We start from the raw sequence: 18,420 nt of genomic DNA on the forward strand, positions 1-18,420 counted from the left end.
CATATATGGCCATATAACTTTAAACTTATTTTTGGTTGCTGAATATTGGAGTAACCCAACACATTCCAAGATGTCTGCCACATCTAACACAGCAAAATGCTTATGTTCAACATCTTTTTCAACCATTGGTATGTTAAATTGATCAAGCTTGTGATTTTTCATCACATCTACAACTGCAAGAAAGCGTACTTGATCATCATATGTATGCTGGAAGTATGTGTAAACTTCACCAACAAACCAACACTTTCTCAAACTAAAAAAAAAAAAGATTAGTTGATGTTATATTTAATGTCCATATAAAATTACTTACCTTCGATATCGTCCAGCTTCAAACAAGACAAAGTTGTCAGCTGCTGTAGTCAATGTTTTTTTTTGCGATATGACAGGGAAGAAATAACGATAGAATCGGTCCAAAGCCGTTCAGCAAACAAAATAGAATTAGTTCCAATATCGATTATGCTTTGATCACCATAAAGTCGCCTGTAATAGGATCAAAGTGCAACAACAAGATCTTGATCGCGCAGATCAGGGGTGATTACTCCATTTGATAACAAATATGCTTCATCAGCAGGATCCCATAATTGCGGAAACTGATCGTTGCCTGAAGGATGGGAAACAAACGATACAGGAGAGCTTTGATCTGCATTCACTTGATCGTTGTTAGCTAGAGACGTGGTAATTCCATATTGTTGTAGGTTGACGATGTTCAACAAAACGTTGGAGCTGTTAACTCCAGGCTTTGTGGTCGATTTAATCTTGTTTGCAAACTCTTTTATTGTTCTCTCCGTTGATCTACAGCTATAATTCTTTATGGGCCCCAGCTGTCTGGTCATGTGCCCAAGATGACCCAGATAATGGTTGTTGGCTGTGAAAACTTTGACTGACAAATTACCAACGTTGATTTGATCACGCAAGTATTTGTGCCATGTTTCCACATCACTATGTTAAATGATAAAATACTGTTAGTAAGTAAAATGTAATAACGAACTTCTGCTACTTTGTATTCACCTTTCCATTTTTCTCACATCCTCTTCCTTTAATATTCGACGGAGTGCCAGATTACAGCCATTTATTAGACACATCAACGCTTTCTTTGCTTCGTATTCGACTAGGTAAGGCAAGATGATATTTGGTACGATCACGCAAAGAAAGTTCTGCCAATCTACAGCTCTGTAGCGACCAAAGGAAACATGAAAGGAGCCTTCAAATATTGGGGGGACTTTGGAGGCACATACTTCCATCTGGTGCTGTACAATAGCCATACCATTGGTTCTTCGAAGTGGATTTTTTAGTCTGAAGCTGTATGATGTACCTGATTCAATGATGTACGATTCATTGCAACTGGCGTTAAGAATATTGAAAATAAGGTGTCCAATCCCTCTGCCAATCAAGTGCATCTCGTCAATTCCAAAAAATTCTACACCACAAAATGTCGAAAGAGAAGTGAGCAGCTCTGGTACTTGTCCCATTTGATGGCTCTGTGATGTATTGTAAGCAATCATAACTTTTTTTTTAAAAAAAAAAAAACTTACAGGATCACCATGTACTAGGCTTTCTTTTGATCGAATATTGCCGTTATGTAGAAAGTATCTCGCACCATCTGATACACCTCGAACATCACAAATACGACAACCATGGTATGCCATATGGTCAGCATGATTCATTAAGTCTGCAACACCAGGAATGTCACCCATAACACCCATCAAGTGAACCTTGTCTTTGTATATTATGTTGTTATATTTTAATACTCGAAAACCATTGTTTCCAAGACTTCTGATTTCGTCAACAATTGGTCGCAGGAAAGACATAATATTATCAGGCTTAGAGGGACCAGGTATGATGGCCAGAGTAATCATATGATGGCGAGTATGCCTATAGAATAATGGTTAACATCTAAGAATTAGGCTTAATAACAATAGGCTTGCCTGTATGAAGGACTTACAGTTGTTGGAATAATTGTTCGAATGTTTTGCAATTTTATACATTTTGCTTTGTATCTCTGCAGTCAGATAAGATAAAGCTACGTACAATACCTCATTAGAAAGCGACAGCCGTCGGATATAACATATAAAAAGCTAGGGTTACGGAATTACTTCCATATATAGTAAGATCAAATTGCGTCAAGCATATGCATTCGAACAATTTTTCCAACTCAATGCATTCTATAATGATGACATCGTTGCCGCTTCTGACATCACAAATACAGCATTACTAAATGATGTAATAATGAAACAACGCTTTTACTTTTAGTCAGAGCTTAAAATATATAAATAAGGCTGGATTTTGCAGTGTTTCCCTTCTATCTCGTACAGCCTATACTTCTTTATATCATGGTACATACTTTATCTCGTAGCAAGCAAGAAAGCATCCGGTCGCTGTTGAAAAAGGGTTTATCATACTCAGAGATTATGAAACATGTTCCAGGAGTATTAATGTCCACTTTGAGCAAGTACAAGGGCTTGTATACACCTGAACGTACTCGAGGTCATGCTGGTAAAAAGACTACTATAAGCTCAACAACAAAGAATTACCTGAAGAGAGAGCTTGTAAATGGTTCACTTAAGACTGCAAAGGACGTATGGTCATATTTAAACAGTATTGGTCATAAGATAGGCTATTTTGGTACAGTAAAAATGCTTCATAGAATGGGTTTCAATGCCCAAATTGAGAAGAAAAAGCCTCTCCTCAAAAAATGTCACATGGAAGCTAGACTAAAATGGGCTAAAGCTCACAAAGATTGGACAGAAGATGACTGGAGACGTATGGTGTTTTCCGATGAGACCAAGGTTAATGTTTGGGGTTCAGATGGCTGTAAGTACTTTTGGAAAAGACCCGGTGACAAATTGCAGCCTCATCATCTTGACCTTACAGTCAAAGGAGGAGCTGGCAGTGTGATGCTTTGGGGTTGTATGTCGTGGGATGGTCCTGGATATGCCTGCGCAATTGAGGATGGTACTATGAAAGCATCAGATTATGTTCATATCCTGTCAACTACACTTATGGACAGTCTGAAGTACTATGGTTACGAACAGGAAGCTATTTATTTTCAACAAGACAACGATCCTAAGCACACATCAAAGCTTGCTCGTGCTTGGTTTAAGGAAAATGGGTTTAAGGAAGAGCATACTTTCAATTGGCCAGCTCAAAATCCCGATTTGAATCTTATAGAACATCTCTGGCACCATTTAAAGCTGAGGCTGAGCTTATATGAAGGTAGGGCTAAAGGAGTGCATGATCTCTGGTCTAGAATCGAGAAAGAATGGAACTCTTTTACTAAAGAGCAATGCCAAGCATATATCAAGAGTATGCCAGCTCGTTGTAGAGCAGTTATTAAAGCTAAAGACGGTTATACACGATATTAAATAAAACATGATTCAATTGGAAAAATTGTTCGAATGCATATGCTTGACGCAATTTGATCTTACTATATATGGAAGTAATTCCATACCCCTGAATTTTTATATGCTATATATCACAACTATCGCTTTCTAATGAGGTATTGTACGTAGTTCTATCTTATCTGACTGCAGAGATACAAAGCAAAATGTATAGAATTGCAAAACATTCGAACAATTATTCCAACAACTGTATGTTCATCACTAAGCAATGAATGATTGTTAATGTGCTTCCTGTTTGAACTTTTGGTTGGAATCCATCAACAAACAAGACTATCCCAATGTCGCTATCATCCTGAAAAAGTTGCTGCTGATTGAAAAGAAAGTCTTGATACACCTTACCATCAAAGATGTCCCTGTACACTCCATCTTCATGTGTACAATCTTGTTCGGCACGGTACTTAAATAATTCTCTCTTGTCTTCATCAAGCATCATTTGTGCTAATGCAGCACCAACAGATACAACAGCCATTTGCTGAACAGCAACAAAAGAAGGGAAGGACTCATCATTCAAATCGACACCAGCTTGTCGAAGGGCAAGAGCTTGTTCATGCTTTCTATATCTTGGAAGCTGACAATTTTCATTAGTACAAAACAAGATATTTGCTTCATCCTTTGGGTATAAGAAGCAGCCATTGGGACAAACATCAAAATGAGAAACAACTTGAAACCCATCATGGCTACTGCATATCCATCTTGAAACTGTATCGGGACTAGGCATCATACCACCAAGCTCTGTTGGATTTATGTTAGAGATAATGAGGAATTTTACATTGTTTATTAATCTACCATTGAGAGCATCGTCACTAATCTTGCTTAATAGCGTTTTGTTTATAGTATTCATCATATCTCTCTTGAACTGACGATTAACACCGTGCTGATCAGCCAATCGAGTAAGCTCAACAGCAGCCTTTTCGACCGCCGAGAGTTGCAAGCTGGATCCAGTGTACTCATAAACCACTGCATTATCTAGAGCGATGAAAGTGTGATATATTAGCAAAACGCAATAATGATAAACAATCACTAATTCCTAATTTTTTATTACCAGCAAGTGACGAAGCAACAGATCCAACGCTAACATTAGACATGCTTTCCATGCCAACATCTACATCAACGTCTACATCAACGTCTACATCAATATTTGTATCAGCATCGTTATCATAGTCATCATTTGAAGTAGTTTCTAAAGTAGAATTTTGCAGTGACAGTTCACCAGCTCTATGTTCTCGGATAAAATGTGACATACATCCACCACGTATCTGATGTAACTGCAACTTAGCAAAGGTAACACCAACAAAGCGTTTGCAAAGGTTACAAGGATAAGAAGTAGCTTGAGACATTGGAAAGTTAATTTTTTGACAAAGGTTAAAAAAAGAGATGAAGAGCAGACAATAGTAATTTAAAGGTATTTATACTTTTCAGTGTGTTATTGTTCAAGTCAAAATTAATAAGAGTACAAAGTATTTATTGTAGAAATCAGATGAAAATCATGGTTCCTCAGGATGCCTATCTGGCTATAGGTGGCTAAATCTACCGAATTAGCCAATGGTTCTGTATGGGGTAATGCTGATTATAGAGATGATCCGTACATCTAATGCATATCCATTGTCATTTTTGGAATGTAATAGGTAAAAGCAAAGAAAAATAACAATAAAAACAAAATGTGGGAATTAATATAGGGCGTAAACAAACATTGGCTCATACATTACAACGTACATATGTAAATAGAAGATAGCCTTTAGTATAGAAAATATAAGACTAAAACGCAGATACTTATAGAGAAATCAGAAGTTAATATAAAATTGTTGGTATCAGAGACAATTGTTATCTAGGCTAAAGTTAAGTATAAAGCTCATTTTTCTTTTATTTTGCTATGTTTATTTTTTTTTAATAAAAATCAATAATAAATCTGTTGATGTTTGTCACTTAAAACTAGTATGTATAATCTGATATAGTAATATATACAAATGCCAATTCCTTAAATTCTTAACGTGAATACAAGTAATAAACAATACAATGTAGATCAATAACAAAGGTAACCTAAACATAATATAACATAGAAATAAATTAAAATTATTCATAATAAGTCGTTTAAAGTCAGTATAAAAACAATAAAAGAAATGGTATTAGAACATATACACTTATCTCTTGAAAAAATTACATTCTGTAGTCTCGCTTATCTACTATGTAATGATTACAACTTTAAAAAGAACATTTTATAGTGTTTTACTTCTTTTAAAAGTATTATGTAAATGTTTTTTTCCCATATTTTATTATAGCATAAAATATCTGCAAACGATGTTTGTTATGGAAATGGTGATCTTTTTTATCAAGTATACTACAAACTAAAAAGGTAACTTCTCCTTAATACAAAAATTAATTAAAGATATCATATACAATACTCCTGAATTGATCATCATTACAATGAATACTTTTCTTCAATTAATAATCGAGTTTATAGAAGTGATATAGACAACAACAATCTCGCAAATTACTAAAAGAATATTTTTATTAGTTTTGTTAATATCAGACTACATCTTTCATTTTTGAATATAGTCGTAGCATCTTTCCCCTTTTTACTATGTGCCTTGCTGCAAAGGTAATCAAAGAGTGACTAAACAGATTATTTACATTAAACAATGTTATCAGTAGAAATGAAAATGTGCTAGTGGACACCACTTGTCTAGTTGAACAAACTATTAAGGAGCAAGTGCATAGATTTGCATAATGCCGTTTGATATTTAGTTGGCACTACATGGTACATATGTTATTAGATGAATGTGAAAAGTATATATAAGCACTTGCTGTTTGTATAATCACTATGTATTTTAGTTATACCAAACTAACACTTTATTACTTTTCATCTTTTTGCTATGCCTTACAACGTTGATCGAATTGTTAATGAAATCCGCAATTATAACAGAACTGTTAACGCTATGAGAAGTGAATTTGAAGCCTGGAAAAATGAAATTCAGCAACAAATGACCGAGTTGAAGCTGATGATAGAGCGAATCGCTCCTATAAGCTATCCTGCTTCACAAGGTAAAAATAAAAAAAAAAAAAGGAAGTTGATTGAGATGTTTTTTACTTAAAATACATTACAGTAGCTATTTATCAGCCACAACCTTCCTTATTAAATCTACCAACATTTGACAGCGTTCGTAGAGATGTTCCAAGATTCCCAGCAAGTTTGGGTAATGGGCGACATACTAACGCAGTCTGTATAGACGCATTTTTAAGAGAAACAATGGGCCTTGTAGACGATCCAGAGGATTCTGACGAAACACTTGATCATAAACGCCTCTTAACCAAAAGGTATCACTCTCAACTAAACAGGTTCACCCAAGTAACTTGTATGAGCTTAAGCAATAAGCTTCTTGCGGATGCGCATATCGATAAAAACAAGCTATCATGGAAGGATATTCCAGCTGTTTATAAGAATACAGCATCTACAGAGCTTGAAGAACTTGCTTTACGAGCAAGTATCCCTTTAAATAGATGTATCAATAGCTGGGGAGCTCAAGTTTTGCTAGCAAAGTCATACAACAATTACCACAACATGAAGGTATTCTTTTTCTACAAAAACGTTCATTTGATTAACCATTATGTTTATATTAGTTGAAAAATAAACAACCAGAGGCTGCAAGTAACTTAGTAGAGCCAAACACCTACGTAACAGAGCAAATAGATGATGCACATCCTGAGGAAAACCTTGATTTTGAACTACTACCTGATCTGGACGCTTCGAACGAAGTAGAAGAAGGATATAGCAATGAACTTAGCATGTATGTGTAATTTTAAAAACAAATATACTCTATCATTATAACGATTAAATTTTATTAACCTTAGTGCAACTTCTTCAACTACTTTCTCGTCTTCTGCTGTTTCTTCTCTCCTTCCTGCTTCTTCTCGTCGTACCCGTTCTGGCACTCGTTCCACTTCTCGTCGTCAAAATAAAAAGAGAAGAGTATAATTATTTCTTTTTCCTTTTATTGTTTAAATAAATTATATTATTATTTGTTAAATGTCGTTTAAGATTGTCTTGTCATGACTAGATCTTCACGATGGTAATGTTAGTACTTTTTTTTTTATATAAGTTGCTATTCTTCAATGTCATTGGTCCTATGACGTTAGCTCAACGAAATAAGCTTGCATGAATTTTAAAGGTTTTTTTTTTTTTTCATTGCTCTTTTTTTTTTTTTCTTTTTTCTTTGTATTTTTGTCATTACTCTACTTTGTTAACAGCTTTTGATACTTTTAACTATTGCTGATATGCACCATGTCTTGAAAACAAAATAGCCAAAACTAAATCAACTCAAAAAGTTAACACATTACAAGCAAACGAAAAACAATTATTTTGTTGCATGGGTATAAAGTTGTTGAATGTTTTATTCTTTTTAACTATTCCTTTTTATCTTTGCTTATAGTAAGTTCTAGTATTCTTTTACTTTAAATATTGTGAGTGCTTTAGTCAAGGTGTTTCTAACGAATGGTTCACTAATTAAAAAAAAAACTTGGTTATGGTTACATTACAACATGCAATAACCCTTGCTCTTCTTTATATCATTATTTGTATTTCTTTCCGTTTCTTACATTGACCTCTTACTGACTCTCTTTGTAGTGTGCAACCTAGATGTATAATCAGTATCATATCATACTGTAGACCGGTTTGTCGCAACTACTCATCCTCTGCTTTTGTATACTGTGCTTGGTGTATGGTTTCATATCGTGTATGCTGTTCATATTAGGTAAAATTATACTCTATGCGGCTTCAGATAGATCGAACTTTGACTAAAAACATATTGTATAGATAGTATGTTTGAACAAGACAAAAGGTATAATTTTTTTGCTTGTTATTTTTTATTAACTGATGTTCTTTATTTATTAGATTTTGATATTTTGTTTTATTTTGCAATGAAGATTGTGTATGAATTGACTGTGATGATACCAATGATAACAGCAATGATGATAGAGTATTATGAAACCCTATAGAGTATACGAGCATGGACTTGAGAAAAAGTAACAGCTGCTGTATAAGGCAATTATTCATCACGATAAAAAGAAAAAAGAAAAATAATTTGGTAAATAGTAATAAAATTTCAAATATTTAAATATTAATCATCCTGTTGAATGTAGATTGCAATGAAGGTTGTTGAATGTAATTAAATCTGCTAAACGAATTGCATTGAATGGGATGTCGAGGTCAGGTAAGTAATGACTTATGTATTATTTCTGTTCATTCTTTATTCCTTTTCTTTTACTATTCCTTTTCTTTTATTATTCCTTTTCTTTTATTATTTCCTTTTCTTTATTATTCCTTTTTTTTTATTACTACTTTTTCTATTATTACTTTTTTCTATTACTTTTTTGTACTACTTTTTTTATTACTTTTTTTAATTACTTTTTTTTTTATTCAAGTGCATATTAAATGAAAAATGTACACTATTGAATATATAATCAAATAAATAAAGCATCGCATTATTAAATCATTTAAATTTGTCCATTTATACTACCCTATACAATAATAAACCTGCCCATTTTACTGGATATACAGTAGCTTACAAAATTGTACAAGTGTTTTGCATTTTTTGCTTCTGTAAGATTTATCGATACCAAAACGATAAGTAAGCTACAGCATGTTCTACATCATTCGAAAGTATAACTTCTTGGCTTTCTTTTGGTACTATTCAGTCGGCGATAACGTCATTTTGGATGGAGCTATGGCCGTTTACAAATGCCGACTACACTTGTACAATTTTGGAACCGCTTCAAATATTTCAATATCAGCTTATAATCTTGCTCGCCACAGAGTGTAAGTCATCAAAAAAGATTTTTTTTTATTCTTCAATGCTCAAAGTATCTTTTTCTTTCTTTTTCTGCCATTTTTCTTACACCTACAGGAACTAACTGCTATATAAAAGTGTACCAACGTCCAATATGCAACCTATCAGTGAAGATCTCCGTAATCGTATCATCAGCTGCTTAAAAAACGGATAGTCTATATCAAAAACAGTGAAAACAACTGGAGCAAGCCGTGGAACTGTTCAGAACGTTCGAAAAACAATAAAAAACGAAGTAAACAGCATTAAAGCAGGTCGTCCCAAGTTACTCAGCAGCAGGGATGATCAGTATTTAGTCCGATTAGTAACTGTTAAAGGTCAAGAGAATGCAGTAGAAGCCAGAAACACACTCGAAAATGACTTGCAAAAGGTTGTAACTGCCCAAACAGCGCGAAGATCGTTGCGTAGGTCTGGTTTAACCTCTTTTGTTAAGTCTCAAAAACCATTGCTCAGTGAAGTAAACATACGAAAGCGATTGGACTGGGCTCTTAATCACGTTGACTGGACCATAGAAGACTGGAAACGCGTGATTTGGTCTGATGAGACTAAAGTAAATCGTTTTGGATCGGGTGGTAAGGTTTATGCATGGAAGCAACCAAATGAGAAGCTTAAAAGAAGGTACAGTAAGGGACAAAATCAGTCCGTTTTTTGGTTTTTTCGCAATGCCTCTCCGAGAATTAATTTTAGAGCTCCGCTTTGCTTATACTAAATTTGCACATAGAATAGACAAAAATATTGGTGTAACCTAATTGCTTCTAGCTGCATTTCTTCTGTAGTTATTGCGGAAAAAGTGATTTTCCGTGATTGCTGCTAACGTCCGATTTTGCATTAGGTCCCGTATCTCCAGAAACAGTCACTGGATTGACTTGAAATTTAGTTTGGTATGTCTTATGACGTCAGTGAACGCTTACGCGTTCTCGGACAATTGGCACTTCAGGCCACGATGGATAAATCATGATATTTACGGTTCAATCGGCGCTATAACTACATTCCAAATATGGAAATATATATTTTTGGTTATTGCGCATCGATTGGTACCATTTTCGTTTTCCAATTCCGACTATTTGTTGTAGATATCTGCGCTTGAAAATAGGCGGTATGCAATTTTTTTGGGCACGCTCTATATCAATGACTTCTTTACAGATTTTAATAAGACTTTGAACATTTGTGTAACTATATGGTCCAACAATAGGTGTTATAGCTTTGCTAAAATATCTGTATTTGATGAAGAGAAATATGTTAAAAACAGCAATAAGAAAATAGAAATGTCGGAGATTTTGGCGGAGATTTTGCACAAATACTTTAATCAGTTAGAGCTTATGGTATGCAAATTTTTACTAAAAACCATCGAATAGAAACAATTTTATGTGACCCTTAAATTTATAGCATGTCTGCACTTTTTTTATGATTGCGGAGCGAATATTTGATTTCACACTCCGAGACTTTGGGAAATGACTTATCCAATAGTACGCTATATTGGGTAGAAGTTTGAATGGAATCTGAAAAATTGAATTTTGGAGCTCATCTGGCACTGTAAGCATCTGATTTCCTCAGCTTGCCCTCATTTACTTTTGTGAAGGATTAGCAATCGCCAACTCCTTTGTATGTTTCTTGAATTCTAACATTACTGATGTATGGCAGTTATATGAAACATCGATATGGCCGCCAAAATTTTTGCGACCGATTTAGGGTTCTTAGCGTATATGCTATAACAAGGATGTCTTGCAAAGTGGCATCATCCACTGTCCGAGCATGCATACCAAATGGAAGCTTATTTCTAAGCATCTTTTGATGAATGTAATATAGATACTAAGTTTTTTAACTAAATAACATCATTGATATTATGTAAGGATCACATTGCTTCCTCGATTCTTAAAATATCGTTATTTCTTCATTATGGTTCAAACATTAGTCGTAAAAAAACTAATTGTAATTGTTAAGATAATAGAAAACAAGAGGTAAAAACAAAAATAAAGAAACAGTTTGTGAACGTTTCGAGTCTGATCTTTATTTCAGTTTAAGTTAAAGTAAAAATTATTCTAATTGAAGGCAGATATTTATATCTTATTGAGTGAATGACTTGATATCTTGCATTGTAAACGTTCTTCTACTCTTTCAGGTGCTTTATCAAGTGTCATCTCTATTTATGATTATGAAAACTTTTCATTTGTTCTTTTGTATGTCTGTCATAGATTATCTTTTATTCTGGGAATTCCTCACTGATTTGAATAACGTTATTTTACGCGTTATTTCAATTATGTGAAAGATTAGCAATATTCCTGACATTGGATTGGATTTGGTTATTTTAGTTGATACTTCTTCTTATCAAAGAACTCTCATGAATACAATACATATTTTAAAAGAACATGTTTAATTGGAATTGATTGTATGATCTTATTTAAATACACTTGTATTTTATTTTATTTTATTTTATTTTATTTTAATTATGATCTTGTATTAAGACTTATATTTATCAGCGTTAACTACAATCAGTTACTGTTCTACAACAGTAATAACCTATATACTGTTATATAATATCGTGATATTATTCTTGAATATCATTTAAAAATATTAATGCTTATCGTTTTTATAATGTTTTGTTGATTACAAATCTATTCTTAGTTAAATTTAAATGTTCTAATAAAATGTGTTATTCTCATTATAATTTGAATTAAAAAAAAACTGTAAATTATTTTTTATTGGATTTGGTACATTTCTTTGCTACTTTTTTTGTTTTTCGATGTGTGTTTATAGTTCATAGTGTTATGTTCTGGTAAAGGTAATAACAAAGATAAACCAAAAGAATACTTTTTGAGACTGAACTTTATTTAAGACAATCTTAATTGTTAAAAAGAAATCATTACAAAGTCTACTACTTATATTCTTCTATCAGTTGGCGGGTAAATGAGTAGTTATGAGCGTAGATCCAATAATTGACACGTTTGATTGAAGAATGATCACTGAATCAATTATGAAAAATTTTAATTCGTTGTTTTTATAGATCTTATTGTTCTTTAACTGATCTGGGAGAATTGTCCCATCTTCATTGAGAGGAAAGATATATTTATATGAAATGCCTCCAGTCAGATCAAAGTTGACTAGGTACCTGATCCATTATTATTCATTTACAGAAATGATGAATAGTAAAGATCATGACTTATTTAGTGTTCATGTTTACTTTATAGAATGAATCTAATAGTGATAGTTTTATATAAAAAAGAAGAAGAGTATATTTTATTTAATAAAGATTTAAATTATTATCTTTTATCAATTTTAATATACTTCTTTTAGTTGTGATTATTCAATGTCCGTTATGATCAGACTCTGTTCTACAACACATAGTAGGTGCAGTGAAAAAATCACAACAGTGAGTACTTTTTAGGCAAAGAAAAATTATAATTAAGCAAGAGCACATGATAATAGCGCTTTTGCTTTGCAAATTAAAGTTAGCATATAGTTATGCTGCTATTTAAGGTTGTCTTTCTGTAAGTGAGTTAATTTGAGTTAAGTTTGCTTATAAAGCTTAATTTAAGGTTGTGATTGCCTTGTAAGTTGTTGTTTTATATAGGGTTTAAGCAGATGTTTGATAAGTAGTGACCACCAGATCTTATGTGTAAGATCAATACGATGTTTCTTGATAAAAGTTAAAGTAGAGTAAAAAGTTTAGGTAAACAGGGACTTGTTAAAGTTTGTTATTTACTGCGTAAAAACATATGATTTATTTAAACTGACCAACAATTTCTTCACAAAAAGATGGGATATATACATATGTATGATATTTTTTTTTCTTTTTTGCTTTTCTTATTTTTTTTGACCATTTTTATATTTTCAACATTTTTTATCTTTTTAACATTTTTTATAATCTTTTATCTTTTAATTTTTTCTATTGCTATTTTTTGTTGGTTTGTGTTTTGAGTTGAGTGTTTTAGAGAAGTTTTTCTTGAAATTTTTAAAGTAAGGTACTGTAGTGACCACCAGATCTTTTAATTAAGATCAAATAAAGGTAAAGATAAAAAAAAATAAAGGGATCAGGAACTTTTTATGAGAAGGTTGCCTGTTTATTGAATAAAATATATAAAATAAAAATGTGAGTAGAACTGTACTGTCCTTTTTCTTCATCTAAATAGTTGGGATATTTATATTGTTAATTTTTTTTTCTTTTTGACTTTTTTCATTTTCTTGACTTTTTCACTTTTTTGACCTTTAACATTTTCTTGACTTTTTTCATTTTTTGACTTCTTTGTTACACCATTTTTTTGACTTCTTTATCACAACATCAACCCTCAAAAAGAAGTTCTTGTGACCTACAAAAACATTTCAGCTCTAAAATAAATAAAAGGGAAAACTTAATCCGTTATCGCAAAAGTATAAAATGGTCATTGGGTGGATTGAACTCGTGACATCAAGATTCAAATGAGCCATATTTCCAATTAAGCTATTTTGTAATTTCTGGAAAAAAGTGGTTTATAAACATCCAATGGACTTCCATAAATATTTTGAAGACCGTTAAACATGTTTAAAAATATTATATGGTGCTTACTATTTTTGAAAATTACCGATGTACCAAATGATATAAAACTAACTGGGAACAAAGGTGCTTCACATAAGAAACGCCCCATTATTCTAGACTAAATCGGGAAATATTCGGAACTTCAAAAATTAAACAGCGCCATTCGATTCTGCTTGCCTTATAACCTTAGTTTCTATTTTTGGATTGTTATTCTAGCTCCGCTATAGCTGTAGATATTATGATTTATCCATCGTGGCCTGAAGTGCCAATCACCCCGCGTTCTCATATTTTAGCTCATTTAATTTTTTTACATTTTTTCTTTTTTCCCATTTACCTCATCTCAGATTAGCCAAACACGCCAGGACAGCAAAGAATGCCGACAAACATGCCCAAATTGAAAACATGTTGAGCCACTCCATTCCATGGGATGTAATTCAAAAGAAAGTAGGCTGTGGAAAGACCATGATTCGAAGAATTTCAAGGAAAACCAAGATGCAGTCAAAAAATAGCGCGGGTAGACATCGTTTACTCACACCTAGGGAGGAAACCAAAGCAGCTAGAGATATAAGACTAGGCTTATCTAAAAGCGCAGCTGATACCTCCTTTGGCGTTAAAAAACCAGTTCGATCAGTCAATCCAAAAACAATTACTCGTACTTTCAAACGCAAAGGTCTAAAATCGGCTAAAAAGAAGACGGCACTTCCACTTAATAATGACAGGCAAAAGGCACGATATGATTAGGCAAAGGCTCATAAAGACTGGTCCGAGACTGATTGGGAACGCGTTTTCTTTTCTGATGAGACAAAGATCCAAAAAAGAGGGTCTAATGGTCTAGAATACGCTTGGAAAGAGGATAATGCACCTTATCGAGACCATCACTACAAGAAGAAACATGCTTATGGAGAAGGCGGGATTATGCTTTGGAGTTGCATAACTATACATGGAGGGGGCTACATGTCCTGGCTACAAAGTAATGTAAATGGTGAGCTATACACATCAGTACTTGAGGAGGAATACAAGGAAACATTGAAGTACTATGGCCTGCAAAGTAGTGACATGATCTTTCAACAAGATAATGCAAGCATCCATTGTGCTTCAGCTCCTTCAAAATGGTTCCAAAAGAACAAGGTTAATCTCCTGAGTTGGCCAGCATACTCTCCTGACCTTAACTCAATTGAAAATGCATGGGCCATGCTTAAAAAGAGGGAACAGATGACAAGACCACCCCCTTCCGTGATTGAGGCTGATCAAGCATTTTTTGACCGGGTTTCGAAGCTTTGGTATGACTTAGCAACTCCAGAGTACTGTAGAAACCTTATTCACTCCATGCCCCGTCGAGTTCGGGACGTAATCCAGCGTAAGGGCCGTGATACCAAGTACTAATTAAAATTCAAAGAAATAAAAATCCGTTATTTTCAATATATCTTCTTATAACATGTCGGAAACTAAAAAATACCAATCCCGACAGGTATTATCAGATTTGTTGAAAAAAGTGGTAAATTTTTCGTCAGCAAAGCGGAGTTCTAAGTATATTTCCCGGCGTGGCATTGCGAAAAAACCAAAAAACGGACTGATTTTGTCCCTTACTGTATGTAAAGCAAACCGTAAAACATGGTGGAGGATCACTTATGGTTTGGAGCTGTATTAGCTGGTACGGGGTTGGGTATATTGTCGACGTAGGCAAGAATATGGACAAGAACGTCTATTTATCTGTATTGCAAGATGATTTGGTGAAGTCTATGACTGGCTATTGTGAAGAAAACGACCTTATAATGGCTGATTTTGAATTTATGCAAGATAACGATCCGAAGCATAAGTCCAAAATCGTATCTGAAAGGTTGTCTAAACAGGATTTTACAACAATGGAGTGGCCTCCACAGTTTTCAGACTTAAATCCAATTGAAAACATGTGGAATACCTTAAAAAACGCTTGTTTAAACAGTATGATTGTCCTCCTGCCTCTATGGATGAACTATGGACTCGTACGTTCGAGACTTGGTACGAAATTACCGAAAAAGAATGTCAAAATTATATTGAAACTATGCCTCAACGATGTATTGACATTATAGAGAACAAGGGTCTTTGGATCAACTTTTAATGCACACATTTAAATAAAAACTTTATTCTAAAACATCGGTTCCAAAATTGTACAAGTGTAGTCGGCATTTGTAAACGGCCATAGCTCCATCCAAAATGACGTTATCGCCGACTGAATAGTACCAAAAGAAAGCCAAAAAGTTATACTTTCGAATGATGTAGAACATGCTGTAGCTTACTTATCGTTTTGGTATCGATAAATCTTACAGAAGCAAAAAATGCAAAACACTTGTACAATTTTGTAAGCTACTGTATATGTTTTTGGATTTTATGATTTTGTTCTGTTTTTGGTATTTTGGGTGGTTCTTATAAGATAAGAGGCGGTTGTTGTATAGTGTAAGGTGGTCGTTGCAAACTGTAAGGCGTTCGTTATAAACTGCAACGATTTAAATTCCGCCGTTTTGTTCTTGCGTGTTACAATATAAAGTTCAATTGTCATGGTTCTTTCCAATAAAAAAACTTTGGTATCTCGGGGTGCACCTAGTGTACCCAGCAATTTGAGTGTTAACCCACAATCAACCAACCATGAACTTCACTCATCACCAACTTCGAGTTTTATTGCAGCCGCTAAAGGCCAACTTGGACCCACTGCTCCTCGAAAGTTTATTAATTCGTCTTCTGTCACCCTAAATCTCAATTGTCGACCTTCTGCATCAGCAACTTCTGCCCCAACTTACATTTCTATTATTAATGACCCTCTTGTACCTTCCACTCCATTGACGTACATCACTGGTTCATCAGATTGCTCAGTTACATATACTGTCCCTCCCTCCCACCGTCACCTGGACCTAGACTTCTTGTCAGCTCTGCGTGATGAATTTCCATTTGGTATTGGATTTGCCGTCCAACATAAAGAGGATGGTAATTCTCTGTCTGTCGAGATTGGCCTAGCCTCTGATGATTACTGTCAACAAGCCATTAACAAGCCAATCGTACTTAGATATCAGCTTCCCTGCAACCAGAACTTTCTCCTCTTCTTTGACTCGTTTTAACTTCAGTGGTATTCCTATGGAATCTCCAGTGGAGACAAAGATTAACTTGCTGAACATTTTCTCCAAATACGGAAAGGTTGTTGACATCGTCCTACATCTTGACGATGCATCCTCTAAATGGTTCCGTGGAAATGGACATGTACTAGTTGACATCGCCGACTCATCTGATGACCAATTGCAGCCTTCTTATAAGGTTGACTACAAAAACCAAACTGCGATACTCGTTACCTGGAATAAGATGCCTGTGCACTGTCGTTATTGTAAACAGATGGGCCATAACCGTGATTCATGCCCTGAAAGACCAAAAGAAAACCGCACATGCTATACTTGCGGAATTAAAGGTCACTTGAATATCCAGTGCTTGCGTGCACCTCCCTCTGAACCAGAAGCTGCCAAGCGATCCCGCCACATTGAACCCGCCTCCTCCATCACGACTCGCGCCATTGCTACTCCTCGAGTCAACAAAACTCAGAAACACCTCAGCCAGAGCACCACCACGATAACAACAGTTCCTGTCACCACTAATGACACTCCAGTAGAAGAAACTCAACCAGAGGATACACCTGAATTTGAGGATATTGACATTCATCAATTAGAGCAAATCTTGGACGAGCAGGATCAAGATAATGTCCACTTGGAAGTTATATGCAGTGATGATGATGTCAATATGCCAGATGAGAACACCAATTTCCCAGCATATGACACACCGTCACAATTGCCATCTCTCAATCCCCAAATCTCCACTACTGCCTCCACCACAACTAATACCACCACCTCTCTATCGAACAACAAACCCACCCCAGCTTCGACACGTGTTTCGCTTACAGTGGGTGGACTAATTGTCCCAGTGTTTGAACTTTTTTACTTTCGACTCCATAACTCGACCAATTCTTAGGCTATGCGGGTAGCTCTACAGTGGCCGTCAAAATTGGTCGCATGTTTTCATATTTTGCCTATACAGACTACCTTCTACTTCATTTCTTGGCGTATTACAATAATGTATACATCATTCGAAAGAGCAAACTCTGGAAAATCATATGGTAGCACAGAAATCACCGTAGACCCAATATACTGGTAATAATGGGCCCTCAAAGTCCGACGGTACATGCGACCAATTTTGACGGCGTTTATAAATAACATAATATAGTCACAAAAATGTGGCTTAATAATAAATTTTTTATATTTTTTTCCTCTCTTTCTTCTTTCATCGTAATATCATTTACATGTAAGTGTTTTTTTGTTAAATTGCAGCACGCCATTAAGACATTATACCATTGCAGATCCGACATGCGTGCAATTTCAAATGACAAAGTAAACAGCATCTACTCATTGCTGAGATCCAAGAAGTCAAACAGCAAAGTAGCGAAGCAAGTTGGTGTTAGTCGTACCACTGTTCAGAAGTACCGCTCATCTCTTAAGATGAGTGGAAATGTTGATGAAGGTGGTCGCCCATCTCTAATTAGCCAACGCATGGTGAACTACATCCGGAGATTAGTCACCTTAGGAAGAAAAAATAACGCTGTAGAGATCCAAAAAGCTCTAAAAGAAGAATTTGGAATGTCTGTAAGTGACAGTACCGTACGCCG

General features: G+C 34.6%; 7 protein-coding genes across 7 annotated transcripts; 5 read left to right on the forward strand and 2 right to left on the reverse strand.

Annotated features, from left to right (window-relative positions):
• Positions 1-248: 248 nt before the first annotated feature.
• RO3G_03598 (uncharacterized protein) lies at positions 249-1,856 on the reverse strand (the record flags this gene model as incomplete). The annotated part of the gene is made up of 5 exons (XM_067658188.1): positions 249-253; positions 311-353; positions 540-939; positions 1,009-1,478; positions 1,533-1,856. The coding sequence occupies 5 exons, from the start codon at positions 1,854-1,856 to the stop codon at positions 249-251; spliced, it is 1,242 nt and encodes a 413-aa protein (XP_067514289.1).
• Positions 1,857-2,330: 474 nt separating this feature from the next.
• RO3G_03599 (uncharacterized protein) lies at positions 2,331-3,362 on the forward strand (the record flags this gene model as incomplete). Its single annotated transcript, XM_067658189.1, has 1 exon — positions 2,331-3,362. One exon carries the CDS (start codon positions 2,331-2,333, stop codon positions 3,360-3,362), a length of 1,032 nt encoding a protein of 343 aa, XP_067514290.1.
• Positions 3,363-3,668: 306 nt separating this feature from the next.
• RO3G_03600 (uncharacterized protein) lies at positions 3,669-4,735 on the reverse strand (the record flags this gene model as incomplete). Its single annotated transcript, XM_067658190.1, has 3 exons — positions 3,669-3,682; positions 3,738-4,364; positions 4,441-4,735. 3 exons carry the CDS (start codon positions 4,733-4,735, stop codon positions 3,669-3,671), a joined length of 936 nt encoding a protein of 311 aa, XP_067514291.1.
• Positions 4,736-6,268: 1,533 nt separating this feature from the next.
• RO3G_03601 (uncharacterized protein) lies at positions 6,269-7,368 on the forward strand (the record flags this gene model as incomplete). Its single annotated transcript, XM_067658191.1, has 4 exons — positions 6,269-6,437; positions 6,623-6,960; positions 7,014-7,186; positions 7,245-7,368. 4 exons carry the CDS (start codon positions 6,269-6,271, stop codon positions 7,366-7,368), a joined length of 804 nt encoding a protein of 267 aa, XP_067514292.1.
• Positions 7,369-9,031: 1,663 nt separating this feature from the next.
• On the forward strand, positions 9,032-9,984 carry RO3G_03602 (uncharacterized protein; the record flags this gene model as incomplete). Its single annotated transcript, XM_067658192.1, has 4 exons — positions 9,032-9,207; positions 9,317-9,357; positions 9,409-9,853; positions 9,957-9,984. The coding sequence occupies 4 exons, from the start codon at positions 9,032-9,034 to the stop codon at positions 9,982-9,984; spliced, it is 690 nt and encodes a 229-aa protein (XP_067514293.1).
• Positions 9,985-15,373: 5,389 nt separating this feature from the next.
• On the forward strand, positions 15,374-15,814 carry RO3G_03603 (uncharacterized protein; the record flags this gene model as incomplete). The annotated part of the gene is made up of 1 exon (XM_067658193.1): positions 15,374-15,814. The coding sequence occupies one exon, from the start codon at positions 15,374-15,376 to the stop codon at positions 15,812-15,814; it is 441 nt and encodes a 146-aa protein (XP_067514294.1).
• A 465-nt stretch (positions 15,815-16,279) lies between these two features.
• On the forward strand, positions 16,280-17,729 carry RO3G_03604 (uncharacterized protein; the record flags this gene model as incomplete). Its single annotated transcript, XM_067658194.1, has 2 exons — positions 16,280-16,703; positions 16,783-17,729. 2 exons carry the CDS (start codon positions 16,280-16,282, stop codon positions 17,727-17,729), a joined length of 1,371 nt encoding a protein of 456 aa, XP_067514295.1.
• Positions 17,730-18,420: the final 691 nt, after the last annotated feature.

The sequence above is a fragment of the Rhizopus delemar genome, genomic scaffold, assembly GCF_000149305.1.
Source record: "Rhizopus delemar RA 99-880 supercont3.2 genomic scaffold, whole genome shotgun sequence".
NCBI lineage: Eukaryota > Fungi > Mucoromycota > Mucoromycetes > Mucorales > Rhizopodaceae > Rhizopus > Rhizopus delemar.